Here is a 14,373-nt window from a genome sequence, read left to right as displayed (position 1 = left end):
TCTTTAGTTCTGACAGAGTCATCGTGGAACGCACAAAAACACTGACCGGTTCTTTGTCAGTGAACTTAACTCCATGTCTTTTGCTTTTTTTTTTTTAATTTTCCCATAGTAGTAGTCTAGGACAAAAAAACTCTCCTCACTCATTTTTGAACAAGTGAAAATGACTCTCTACGTCACAATAGTTCTCCTGGGTGGGTATTTATAGGCAAAATAGGTCCATGCATAAACTGCTGAACTCCTACAGCGGTTTATGCTCATTGCACATTCAAACAGAAATCGTGGAACCTCTACTACGATTTACGTTCAATCAGAATCCGTCCTATCCCTCCCACAGATTACATAGAATTAGGAAAAATTGCATTTTCGTATCAAAGATTCAAAAGTTGTATTCTGGTAATATTGAAACTCAAACATTTTATTTTGGTAAATTGTCCTATTTTTTATATTTACTTACATGATAGATAAACCCTAATAATAATAGAAACAAAGTTTTTACAAATCAAGAACGTGAAAATATGAAGGTAGGACTCACTGCTCCATGGAAACATGAACATGCGCCTCTTTTCGCAACAGACACGGGTATCTTCCTTATCCCTTAATTGCACAAAATTACAATCTTTTATTTTTTGTCTGGATTAACTCAATTGAATCACAACAAGTACCAAGAATCAATTCATTTCTTTAATGGAGATTTTCTTGTTTCAGAGAGCATGGAATTTTCAATAATGGTCACAAAAAAACCATCGCAAAAAACACATTCAAAATCTAACCACTATCCCTAATATCAATAACATGCAATTTCTATTGAATTAAAAAAAATAAATGCCAGGAAAAACAAATAGATGATTCTTTAAAGAAAGAAAAACAAGAAATAAAGATAGGACGGCAATAGTGAAGGAGTAGTACAGAGTCAGCAGCGATGACGCTGATGGAGGGAGGACTCAGATGTCTCAAAGGTGATGCATCACACGGACGTCTTTAGTAATGGAGGAGGCGATGCAAGGGGGCAGAGACAGTGGCGACGTCAGCCCAAGGCTGAGGGTCAGAAGATGCGAAGCGAGGCCACAGCAAGACAAACGGGACGGGGGGATGACGACACGAGACAACCGCGGTGGCCAAGGCGGGAACAACGCAACAGAGACAACAGCAGAAAAGTTGACCGCGACGGAAGGATTGAGAAGCAGAGAGTGGGAGATGGTGAAAGTGTGGCCGTTAAATAGAGAGACCACAACAACAAAGCCTTGTGCCACTAAGTGGGGTTGGCTACATGAATCAAACGACGCCATTGAGCTTTATCATGTATCATGTTTATATAGAGACCGTTTACATGTAGATCTCATTTGACCACTTCAGGATGGTCTTCTTAGGTCTTCCTCTACCTTTCACCCTTTGTCTATCTTCCATCTTATCCACCCTCCTGACTGGGTGTTCTGTCGGTCTTCTTCTCACATGTTCGAACCACCTCAGACGCGATTCTACCATCTTTTCCACAATAGATGCTACTCTAACCCTCTCTCTTATATCTTCATTCCTTATTTCATCCAATCTTGTATGACCACTCATCCATCTCATCATCTTCATCTCTGCCACACTTAGCTTATGTTCGTTCTCCCTTTTGGCCGCCTAACACTCTTTACTATAAAGCATAGCCGGTCTGATAGCAGTGCGATAGAATTTACCTTTAAGTTTTAAAGGCACTTTTTGTCACATATAAAACCAGACGCACTCCGCCAAAGTTTGACCAACCTGCTTGGATCCTTTGATTTACATCCTGTTTAATCTCTCTATTATCCTGTATGATGCACCCAAGATACTTAAAACTCTTAACTTTTCGTAGGATGTTATCTCTAATCTTCATGTCTATATTAGAGTTTTTCCTTCGCAGGCCTAACTTACATTCCATATATTCCGTCTTGCTACGGCTTATGCGCAGACCATACACTTCTAGAGCTTCTCTCCATAACTCCAACTTCTTATTTAGGTTTTTCCTTAACTCTCCCATAAGAACGATATCATCAGCAAAAAGCATGCACCATGGATATGCTCTGTAAGTACTTTCAAGACTAATATGAAAAGGTATGGACTCAAGGATGATCCTTGCTGTAATCCTATACCAATAGGAAATTCCTCTGTCACACCACCTTGAGTCTTCACACTAGTTGTAGGCCCATCATACATGTCTTTAATTGCACGAATATATGCTATCCTTACTCTCTTCTTTTCTAAAACCTTCTATAGGATCTCCCTTAGTACCCTATCGGAAGCTTTTTCCAAATCAATAAACACCATATGTAGATCCTTTTTATTACCACGATACCTCTCCATCATCCTTCTTAACAGGTATATCGCTTTAATGGTGGATCTGCTTGGCATAAAACCAAATTGGTTCTCTCTTACTTGTGTCTCTTGTCACAGCTTCCGTTCTATCACCATTTCCCATAACTTCATGGTATGGCTCATGAGCATGATCCCTCTATAGTTTTCGCAACTTTGTATATCTCCTTTATTCTTGTAGATAGGTACCAAGGTGCTCTTTCTCCACTCATCTGTCATCTTTTTAGACATTAAAAAACTTGGTTAACCAACTGACACCTTTCTCTCTAAGGCCCTTCCAAGAATCCTTCGATAGTAGTCGAAGTTTTGATCTTCTTCCCTCGTGCATAACCGACCAAGGCTCAGAAGAGTCTTCTGTCTTTCATTAAATAACTCGTAGAATTTTCTCTTCCACCTTTCATTGATCTTCTCCTCTTGAGCCAACACATCCCCGTCTTTATCCTTTATCCACTTAACCTGATCCAAGTCTCTCGTACTTCACCAAAACTTTCTTTTGTTGTTCTTCTAATAACTTTTTCCATCTCTCTCCACATCTCCTTCGTGCTTCCGTTCTCATCCCACTTTGCCTCTTCTTCTACCTGTCTTAGGAAGCTTCTTTGTTCCTTACCTTTCATCCGCCACCACCTCGTCCTTGGGTTCTTCGTATGATATATTTTTCTCAACTTTTGTTCAACGCAAAAATCTATGACAAGCATCCTATGTTGTGTTGTTAAACTCTCTCTCGGAATAATTTTACAATTAATGCAAAATTTTCAGTTGACTCTCCTCAACAAGAAGAAGTCAATTTGAGAGCTTGTCATGCCACGCTTGTAGGTTATAAGAAGTTCTTCTCTCTTTTTAAAATATGTATTTGCAATGAAGAGATCAAAGGTTGAGGAAAAGTCCAAAATAGTTTTACCTTCGGTATTGACCACCCCAAAACCATGGCTCCGTGAATACTTCCATACCTAGTCACTTCTCTTCCAACGTGGCCATTTAAATCTCCTCCTAAGAAAAACTTATCTCCCAAAGGTATGTCTTGGACCAAACTCTCGAGATCCTCCAAAAATCTTATCTTGTGTTGCTCTTCCGAACCCACTTGCGGTGCATAGGCACTAATCACATGAAAAATACCTCCTTCCACCACAAGTTTGATAGAGATGATCCAATCTCCCACCCTCTTGACACCCACTACATCCTTCTTCCATTGCTTATCTACGATAATACCTACTCCATTCCTATTCTTTACCTTTTTCGTATACCAAAGTTTGAACCCGGAAGTATCTAACTCCCTAGCATTTGCACCAACCCATTTTGTTTCTTGTAGGCACATGATGTTAATCTTCCTCCTTGTCATGGTATCCACCACCTCCATGGATTTTTTTGTTAGGGTGCCTATGTTCCATGTCCCAAATCTCAACTTTCTGTCGCCCCGATCTTTACCTTTTTCTTTGTAAACTAGCTTATTTACCCTCGTCCGTTCAAGAAAACGCAGGAATCCTTACTCATTTAACACTACACCCAGACACCGATGCAGCGGTTCTTTCTCATTTGATCCATGTCATAACGTCTTTGATCCATGTCATAACGATTTGACTAAGTTTTTATGTTGGTTGTCAAGACCTAACACAACCCTCCTCCTTTATCCGGACTTGGGACCGACTATATACCACAAGTGTAACATAGGTAAGAAATTGAAAGAGGGTTTTTGAGTTGAAGAAACGGTTACTTTTTGTTCATATATATCTACAACAATATTCTATAACAATATTATCATCATCATCATCATCATCATCATCATCATCATCATCATCATCATCATCATCATCATCATCATCATCATCATCATCATCATCATCATCATCATCATCATCATCGGCTCAATAGCCAAGCTCAATGGCTGTCTTTCATCATGCATGACCTTGGACTGCCCCTAACTGAGCCTATTGCTCTCTTTTGTGACAACAGATCCGTTATTTACATTGCTACTAATCCTATTTTTCACGAACGAACAAGACATATCGAGGTGGATTACCACATCGCTCTGAATTAGCACTTTTTTCTTGCCTCACTCACTTGATGCCAGTCTCCTCGTCCAATCAGCTCGGAGAATTTCTGACAAAACTTTGGCACCAGGTCCTTTTGCGATTAATCTTTCTAAACTAGGATTTCTAAACATCCACAACTCTAATTTGTGGGAGGATGTACGTTGAGTCATAAGTTGCTAATTATGTACTAGTTGGCATTTTGGTTTGTTACCCCTAATACCTCGGCAAAATTAGTTAGTCAATTACTATTATTATGTACATATATATACAATATCTATTAGGGTATTCAATTTAATTTTTTTTAGAATTCATTCGGCCACTTTCAATATTGGTTCTCTGTTTGTTTCCCTTTCTTTCTCTCTCTCGAACCATCTCTTTTCTCACCTCTTCTCTACCCATTCTTTCTTTGTTCTGAGACTCATCTAATAGTGTTTGATGAGAGTGAAGTCTCTTTTTCACCAATTTTTACGTAGGGGTATTCAAATCCAAATCGATTCAAATTAAACTGTTCATCCAATTCAACCCAAACCAAAAACTGATTAAAATCGCACAAATTTAGATTTGATTAGATTCTATTTTTTGCAAACCATTGGATCAGATCAGATTTTCGATCTACTTTTCATAACTGATCCAATCTAATTTAAACCGCACAATATACTATAATATTATTATTTTATTATTATACTTACAATCATACTTATAACATGTTCAATTTATTATATATTTTTATAGTATTCATGTATTATTATTATTTAATAAATATTTTATGTTCAAAATGTGATTTATTTATTTATTTTAACTAACCTATAATTTTATTTCTATTGTTATGTTATTGCTGATTTTTAAAATATTGTTGAGATTTGTTATGACATTGTTGGTTATTTAAAATTTGATGTTGAGACTTGTTATATATATTTAATTTACAAAACCGCAATTCTAATCCAATCCAATCCAAACCGCTTGAAATTGGATTGGATTGGATCGAATTTTTTTAAAAAATAATCCAATTCAAACCACACTGCAAGTAAAATTAGTGTTCAGATTGGATGAATTTTTTACTCAAAATCGATTCAAACCGCACCGTGAACACCTCTCTATCAGCAACGGCACGTTGTAGCTGTTTTTTTTTAAGAGATTAATTTTTATATTTTTATTTTTAAATATATAAATTTAATTACATAATTTAAAAAATAAGAATAAAAAAATTTAAAAATAAATATATAAATGTTATAAATTATTTAATTTTTAAAACATATAAAATTTATAAATTTAAATTGAATAAGATATTAAAAAAATTTACTGTGTTGTTTTTTTCTTTTTTTTCTAAAATAAAGAGTGAGACTCGAATAAGTGAGTACTGAGTATGGAGACACTATGCTATTTGAACTCTAACTCGTTGGCTTTATTGTGTTATTGTTATGTGTAACAAATCAAGATAAATATTTACAAAATAATTATTTATAAATATTATATAAGTTTTTTTTTTTAACCATATTTAGTTTGAAGTAAAGACAAAAATTTATATTCAAAGTATTTTTTATCTTCATGCATAATTTTAATAGATAAAAAATATTTTATTTTTTAAAATTTTATATTTATTTTATTAAATCATCTCTAATTTTATTACTTTTTTAAAATTATTAATTTATACTTTTATTATATCCCTTCATTATATCACACGCTATTATTTTCTTATTATTATTGGATGTACACATACCTGTAATTGTCTCACCGCTATTGTTATATTGTCTTGTTTTCTTTTCACATTTTCTTCTCTTCATTCGATCGTGTAATTAATTATCACCAAGTATCTTTATTGTAATTTTCAATCTTGTCTATCACTTTGATCTATGAAAAAGTCAAAGCAACCAGCGCAGTGATCTATGAGAAACGACAGGGACCAATATTTTTATTAAAATTTAGCCAACACTTAATCATAAAAAAAAAGTGAATAATCCCACATCATTATATATAATCTTACACCATTAAAAACACTAATAATGACTAATTAATAACTACAAATCACAAAACTTGTTAACCCCCTAACACTCCTTTGATCTATAACCATCAATTTTGTTAACTTTTATGAGTTATTAAAGTGTTATTAAAAAACTCATTTTTATGTCTATTAAATATCTAGATGTATAAAAACAATAATTTTTTCTTGATGTGCATTAAATCGTCTTATTGTTCTATTAAAAATAAAATTAAGACATGAAGCATTCAAAATTTTCACTCAAATAATCAAAATTTGATGTCAATAATCCTAAAAAATAATACATTATTGTAAGTTTTTAACTAATAATTATAAATTTAAAGATAAATACCATTTTTTGTCCGTGGCATTTTCTATGTGAGATAGTGCACTTTAATCATCCTTAAATCTCAACTAGACTCCATCTATTAGGAAAAATAGACAGATTGACCTTGCTACCAAAAGTTTGTCCATATACTAATGAGCCACGCATGGCTCATGATCTAAATCCACTTTAGATCAAAGTGTTTTTCCCCATTCTCTCTTCAATTATTAATGCGTTCCATGAGATTGGGAACATTAACAAAACAAGGAAATGAAACACACACAGAGGAATGCAATCCTTGTACAACTATATATAGTCTGAATCTGGATCTCTCCGGAAATGTTGCAAATCTGGATGAGCGTCATATCCTGGCCTACGAGGATTCCTGCAAAAAAAGGCAAGGCAACGCACTAGTAAAAACCCATCCAATTTTGTAATATCTATAGAGTATATCAGTTGATTCATTGTTCAACAAAAGATGTCCTTAAACAAGTTTAGATTACCAGAAGGTGATGCCCACAATAACAGTATATGTTATGTGTTTTAGGGAGCATATGTGCTAATTCTCCTGTATTTGCTTCAATGAATCGGATTGCCTTTAAGACTGAAACTTCTTGTTTCACTAAGCAAAAGCAAAACAGTGAGAAGTAGCTCGTGTAAATGTGACAAATGATCCCTAGGGTTATTAGTTTCTCAAATTATTCGCAAAAGTGTTTTGAGTGACAAATTGATTTAATTAGCAAGAGCTTTCGAAAGCTCTTACTAATTAAATTCAATTTGTCACTCAAAACACTTTTGCGAATAATTTGAGAAAATAATAACCCTTAAATTTATAATATAAGTCCTTCATAAACTTGTAATTGGATTCCCAAAAGTTCAGGGTTAACATTCCATCCATCTTACAAATAATTTCCTCCTCGAAATTTCATGTCACCACCTACATCTTATCCGGAAATTCTTTTGCCTTGTGTCCTGCTTTCCCACAAGGATAGCAAGCACTCTTCCCGGTCAAACAAGGATTGTCTCCAAGGTTTCTCTTACCCTTTGGGCATTTCCTAGCAAGTTATCCTGGGGTTGCTTTCTGCAACTTTGAGCATCATTCGTAGTGCAGATACTTGGCTCCTGTCAAAAAAATATGGAGATTGATCCACATCCTTGAACCTTTGGCTTTGAGGGGCTAAACTCTTATCAAAGTCTTTCTGTAATTGCCTCCTCTGACTAGCCTGAGCCATTGCCCACTTCTTATAACACTCTTCAACTATCTGACTCTTGTTCACTAACTCTGTGAAGTTTATAATTACCATCGGACCTACTGTATTGAGAATCTCTTCTCGCAATCCTCCTTGGTACTTAATACGCTTCTACTCTTCGTAGTGCTCAGGGGCTCCTTGACACGCCTTAGAAAAATGACAGATTCCTCAAATTTGTTCGTATATTCGACCACAGACATATGACCTTGCTTCAGCTGCAGTATCTCCACTTCTTTAGCTGCTTGGACTGAACTCGGGAAGAACTTCTTATATAACTCCCTCTTGAAATCCTCCCAGGTAATCTCGGCATCATGTCGTTGAAGTAAAGGCCTCACACCTTGCCACCAAAATTGTGCTCCTCCTTTAAGCATATATGTGGCAAATTCTACATACTGATTCCTGGGGACATGTTGGGCTTGTAGTGCCCTTTTGATATCTTGAAACCAATCATTGGCATCCATGGGATTAGTGGTTCCTCTGAACTCAGGCAGGTTAATCTTCAGAAAGGTAGCTAAAGTCATAACCTTCCCTTTTTTGAGACCGTTTCTCCAATTCCTGTCCTGACGCTCCAATTGTTCCACCATTCTATTTGCAGCAACAGCTGTATCACACATGGCGGCAGCCATCACAATCATAGTAACCATCAAATCGGGTGCATCCTCTCTAAAAGTCCCTTTATTATCATCTCGCATGTTCGTGTCAATCTTAATCCTATTCACATCAAAGAACCACTATGCACACAATCATACGTCATCTTTAAATCCTCTTATCAATCTTTTTCTAAAGTCAACTATACATAAACAGTAATCATTAGTTTTCATCATTATCATTCCTTATTCATTTACTAAACCGTCATCGCTTATTTAATCATTCCAACTTTATTCCCTAAATCTCCACAATGACCAACCTCTTTCAATAAGAATTAAGACCTCATCTCGTAGTTATCCTCTATGACTTCTTCCAAACATCAATAACCATCAAACTTATTACTTAAGCATACTCTTGAAGATAGATTATTACAATCTATACTTGGAATTCAGGTATCCTCCTCAAAGGAAACTAGTCACCATTGATATCGACACATCTGAGATCGCTAAATGTTCGGGAGTTCCTCGATTCAATCCTTTTCCTTCTTCTTGTTGCTGGATATCTCGTTTGTACACATCTCTTTCATTACATCGATGTGGATTACCTTGCGAAATAGCAATAGAACTTTTCCAGACATTTGTAATTCATTAGTATTCTATAGTTCTTAATTAACTAAACATTGTTATCCATTCCCTTTAAATGTCATATCGATATCACCATGGATCATAAAGTTTCTCATCCAACTCCTTTTCATCTAATAATAATTCTCTTGAAAGAGCTCTACGCTCTCATCATGGTTATGGTTTAATATTACCAGGCAATATATCAAAACCCCACTTATCTCATAATAATTATTAGGGACATGGTTTACGACCTAGTTTTAGCAAAACAAAATCTTAGAAGGATCTATCCTCATAACAAGTTTGTCCTAACTCGAACCGAGTTCTATCAGAAAGTTCAAATTGGTTCTAAGTTCACCACCTTTACTTTGGGCAACAACCCCTTAGAATCCTCAAAATCCATACATGAAAATCAAGTAAACTAGCTCTCTAGTTGCGCAAAACTAGGCACATCCACTCCTCTGAGTGTCAAAACCCCGCATAAAATCAAGCAATTCAGTCATTACAATCAATCATCACAGTCAACATAATAGCAATTTTTCAAACAAGTCCTAATTCCATCCAGCAAACCCAGCATTCACACAAGCATATTTTCCTAACTCCAACCTCCTTTGACTCGTTGACTTTTAATGCTCCCAACCTAGTACCTCTAGCCTCCTAGCATTTTTAAGTTGTCTTCGACAATCTATCAGCATCCATATACACACAATCCAACAATATTAAGTTGGCCAGACTTAATACCAATAGTGTCGATCAAAAGATGCAGATATAGCTCTAACTCTAGCCTCCTTGCCAAGGCCTAATGCATGACAAGCATTCAGAATATGCAATGAAACATAGTGAGTCCACTCCTTAGGCTCTAATAGGAAGGACTGCTTTGATACCATATTGTAACATGCTCACAATTAGAATACCATGAGCACAGTATTCTAATAGTAAGTGTGCTACAGTATTCTTCTTTGTCTATCTATTAACGTCATGGTCTTTTGGGTGTTTGCTAAGTATCAAGTTTAGAATTTAACTATTTGTCTACATTGTTTAGCACAAGACTCAAGTGTTGATTCATGAAGGGGAAAATGCTGAGGTGCTTTTGTATATGTTTTATGCTAAGAGTTTGAGATTTTATGTTTAGGATACGCCATTTTTAATCATGAATTTCATATTTTATCATACAAAATATCTAGGCTTGCCATCCCTTGTCCTTCACAAAAATGCACCTTCGTGTGTTGTGTGATCCAAATTCCATGTTATGTATTTGCAAACACAACCTGTCTTGTTCTCAGTGTCCTGTCTTTCTCTATTCTCATAACCGAAAGCAACCTATGTACTTCTAGCTCAAAAGCCTAACCAACCATTTGAAACCAGTACGTATTTGCAAAATCTATGAATATAGTTGATGGTATGACCAAGATGTTCAACAAAGGATCAAGTACATGTTTAAATTCTTTTTGTAATATTTTCTTTAACCTTAATCATTAACAACCCCCCCCCCCACCAAAAACAAAAAACAAAAAAGAAACAACCAAAAAAACATTGATCCAGATTGGACTAAGATTAATATATGAAAAGGAGGTGAAAAAGTGAGAAGGGTAAAATAGAAAAGAACTCAGAAGATATAAATGACATTTACTTTAATATATATATATATATATATATATATATATATATATATATATATATATATATGAAATATGATGTACGCCACCATACCTTGTAAACCTGTTAGGCTCAAAACCAGGAACACCAGGAGGACCATATGGATCAAATCGAGCACTGGGAGGAACACCCCTATTTCAATATATTTACATTTGGATATAATCTTTAATATATGCCATAGTTATTGATTAAAGTGCAAAAAAATAAAGTAATGGACTTACAGCTGTCCTCCAGGAAAGCCTGGTTCTCCGCCGATACCACCAAAACCACCGAAGAAACGGGGATCATTAGGCCCTGAATCCATGTGTTGAACTCAGCATTAATGATACTGGTCAATAGAATACCCACTCAGTTGCTTACTATTATTAGATCATGCCTTACATACCTACAAGCATGCTCCCACCAATGTTGTGACCACCTCTAAAGCCAATGATGAATGTTTCATGAAAAGAAAAGAACGATTAAGACCATGGGCTAACAATTGAGTACAAAGGTAATACAGGTAAACTATACCTTGAAGGATACATTCCAGCAGCCGTTCCCGGAAAAAGATCACTACCAGACCCAATGGAAACAGGAGGGAAGGCAATTCTGTTTAAAAAGTAACCAAATTTCCAGAGACACTCACATTAGACACAAAATGGACAACAAAGAAAATTTTCTTTTCATCTTAAAGGACTAATATAATCAGGGCATGCATGTGATACCTATAAGGGTATCCTTTGACTAAGTATGAATAGCAAACTTTTTGGATTCAACAAACTCCATTGGTAGAATAGCAAATTTTGAGTTCACCAAACTCCATTAAGACAAAAATAACAATAGAATCTTACCCAACAGGATGATTTGGGGGAATGGCAGGATCACCAAATCTAGTACCAGTCTCATGTATCTCTTGTCTTTCAGTTGTTTCTGACCTGTAAGTAAACAATGGAGGAAAGAAAAAAATTAATGAGGATCTCAAATTGTCAATTCATAAAGTTTTTGTGCCAATGCTTCATATACTAGTAGTGCAACATAGCAGGTCGACACAACTACGCTTTGCTCACACAAAAGTAGCTAAACCCAAGAATGCTCTTGCAACAGTAGTTTCCAAACATTTGATCTAGGAACTGCAAACTTAGGTTTTTCTTTAAACAGCATTGCTATAATTAATCAATTCAACAGTATACTTCATTTAGCTGTTTCTAATCAAAACAAACATGTACAGGTAAGTTGATTTAAATACAGAATAAGAGACACATAATAGTTTTCTTAAAAGCAATCATTTCTGTTTCTCAGTTAATCATATTGGTGCACTTATTAAGAGAAGTGAGTATACCGGTTAAGTTTTCGGGCCAACAATGAAGTTCTTAAAATTCTGATCTGCCAATATTAGACGAATATACATATGAAGTTTATCGGAGAAAGATTAAACTTTAAGGAACAGGTTTCTGCTAGAATTAAAAGTTCATCTAGTCATTTTGTGTAAAGCATTTATAGATAAAATTGTCCATGGAAATAAATAAGCCACTTGACCGGCAAATGCGAGAAACCACAAAACACATGCACATAAACAAATAAAGCAACACTACTTAGACACATAATAATATAATGTATACAAAACTAGAAAACAGGAATAGATCACTCATAATCCTCCACGCAGTAAAACTAGTTCACTCCACATGCCTGAGCAGTAAAATGAAGAAAACTTAAAACTGAAACTAGATCAGAATTTGAGTTCATGTAACAACCAATTCACAAAGGTTAAAGCATTTGCTCCAAATCTGTGACAAGGTTTGCGCTCACAGATTGAGTTGAAAAGTACACCAAATTTACAACATTCGAATCTACCTTTTATTTGACGAGCTAGCATTGGCAGAACCATCAAATTTAGACAAGATATCCCCATCTATTATCTTTACAAGCTTGTCCAAATTCTTGAACTGCTGAGAATAATTGCTACCGCCATCCTCTCCTGCATATTCCCCAACACTGCACATTTATGGAGGAAAGCAACATTAAAAAAATAAAATAAAAAAGCTCCAAAATCCCTATAACCCCCAGTTTCAATGCAGGAAAACCCTGTTCAAGAATCCAACTGCATGCGTGTTTGATTTAGGAAAAATTCTTATTTTTATATTTCTACAATATCAGAAAAAATGAAAATAGAATTAAAAAACGAAATGGAAACTGTAACCATATTTTAAAGGGTTTAAGCTCAAAATGGTATCACACAAGAGTCAATTTGGTCCTGAAGCTTAAAGATACAAACCTTAGATAAATTTGTCACATTAAATAGTGACCCTTTAGGGAACATTTTGAGTGTTAACCTATTTTTAAAATCAAACATGGTTCTAAGTTTCCTTCCTTCTATATAGAGAACTTGCAAAAAAGAAATCATCAATTCAAAAATAAATAAATAAAGAGCAAAAAATTTAAATCCAATTACTTAATGTCAAGGTGGACAGGCTCCGAAGACCCTTCAGACAAAGCATCAACGAGCAATATTTCGTTCATCACAAGGCACTTCAAGAGTACTTTCTTCGAACCCCTTTCTGGGTTTGCGTAAACGAACGCGTACTCGTCATTTAGCTCGTTCCAGTGATCAACCGCTACCTCCTCTACACAAAAAATAAAAAACGCATCGCAAAAATGAAAATTCCAAATTTTCCGAAAAAATAAAGAATATATATATATATATATAGAAAGGGTTCTACCGTTGGAAGAATTGGAAAGCGCAGTGTCGGAGAGGGCTTGGGAACCAGTGGCGGTGAGGACGTAACCGGAGGCGAGGAAGGAGGAGTGAACGGCAAAGGCGATTTTGTCGTTTTGGTTGCGGAAGGTGGGCCTCGACGCCCTGATCACGGCCAACACTGTCTTGTCACTCACCATTGACGTTTATGGTTTTCACTTTTCAGCACGAGACGGCAGTGTCGTTTTCAGCTTAGGGAGTTTGGCAACAAAGTCAAGAACTAAAAGGAAGAAGAAACCCGAGGAAACACCTTGCTGTTCATTCTCTTCTTTAGGCGGTGTTCAGTCTCCAGTCTCCACTCTGTAAATAAGCGTTTTTGCCGTCAGAGTTTGAAGAATACAAAACTAACCACGAACAAAAAACAAAAAAGCCTACCACTGTACAAAAATGAATTTTAACAAAAGAAAAAGTCTAGGGACAGCAACTTTGTTAAATTCTGATCAGCATATAACTAGCAAAAAAAATTAAGTCATTAGATAAAATCTGACATTAATTTTATACCATTAAAATTATTATTGATGACTATTTAGTGGTTACAAATCACAAAAATTACTGGCCCTCTAACATTCTTCTTAACAAAATTATTGAAGAGTAAATAACTATTTACGATAAAAAAAATTTGTGACCTAATAGGCTAATACGGCTTTTAAATTATCCTACTAGAATTTGTCTGTGTCCAAAGAATTTTTTTTGCTTTGCTTTTTTTTTAACTTTAATTCTCTAATTCTCTTTTTATTTTTTTAAATTATTTTTTTATTTAAATTTATTCTTTATAATTTTTTTTATTTTTTTATTTTTTTATTTTTTTATTTTTTTATTTTTTTTATCTTTCTCTCACTCAACTATTATTATATTCTCATTCGT

At 35.0% G+C, this 14,373-nt stretch overlaps 1 protein-coding gene across 3 annotated transcripts; it reads right to left on the bottom strand.

Annotated features, from left to right (window-relative positions):
- Positions 1 to 6,583: 6,583 nt before the first annotated feature.
- On the bottom strand, positions 6,584 to 13,880 carry LOC112801179 (probable proteasome inhibitor). Of its 3 annotated transcripts, none has more exons than XM_025843761.3 (9): positions 13,475 to 13,880; positions 13,207 to 13,378; positions 12,609 to 12,749; positions 11,609 to 11,692; positions 11,289 to 11,366; positions 11,161 to 11,195; positions 10,997 to 11,069; positions 10,830 to 10,907; positions 6,584 to 7,046 (listed from the first exon to the last, which is right to left on the bottom strand). In XM_025843761.3, exons 1-9 carry the CDS (start codon positions 13,647 to 13,649, stop codon positions 6,968 to 6,970), a joined length of 915 nt encoding a protein of 304 aa, XP_025699546.1. In that variant the 5' UTR covers positions 13,650 to 13,880; the 3' UTR covers positions 6,584 to 6,967. The 3 variants fall into 3 exon arrangements, with proteins under 3 accessions (XP_025699546.1, XP_025699548.1, XP_025699551.1); XM_025843763.3 differs by having other exon boundaries at positions 10,830 to 10,892; XM_025843766.3 differs by lacking the exon at positions 10,830 to 10,907.
- Between the last annotated feature and the right edge of the window lie 493 nt (positions 13,881 to 14,373).

Source organism: Arachis hypogaea, chromosome 5 (assembly GCF_003086295.3).
Source record: "Arachis hypogaea cultivar Tifrunner chromosome 5, arahy.Tifrunner.gnm2.J5K5, whole genome shotgun sequence".
NCBI classification, from domain to species: Eukaryota; Viridiplantae; Streptophyta; class Magnoliopsida; order Fabales; family Fabaceae; genus Arachis; species Arachis hypogaea.
Note: the sequence above shows the minus strand (reverse complement) of the source record. Positions and strands in the feature narration are given on the sequence as shown.

Excerpts from the sequence above, each read along its gene's own strand:
- LOC112801179 (XM_025843761.3), bottom strand. The coding sequence starts at position 13,649 with ATGGTGAGTGACAAGACAGTGTTGGCCGTGATCAGGGCGTCGAGGCCC. Across the intron at positions 11,196-11,288 it reads GCTGGAATGTATCCTTCAAG|AGGTGGTCACAACATTGGTG; the intron begins GTATAGTTTACC and ends CATTGGCTTTAG. Across the intron at positions 11,070-11,160 it reads TGGTGGGAGCATGCTTGTAG|GGCCTAATGATCCCCGTTTC; the intron begins GTATGTAAGGCA and ends ACATGGATTCAG.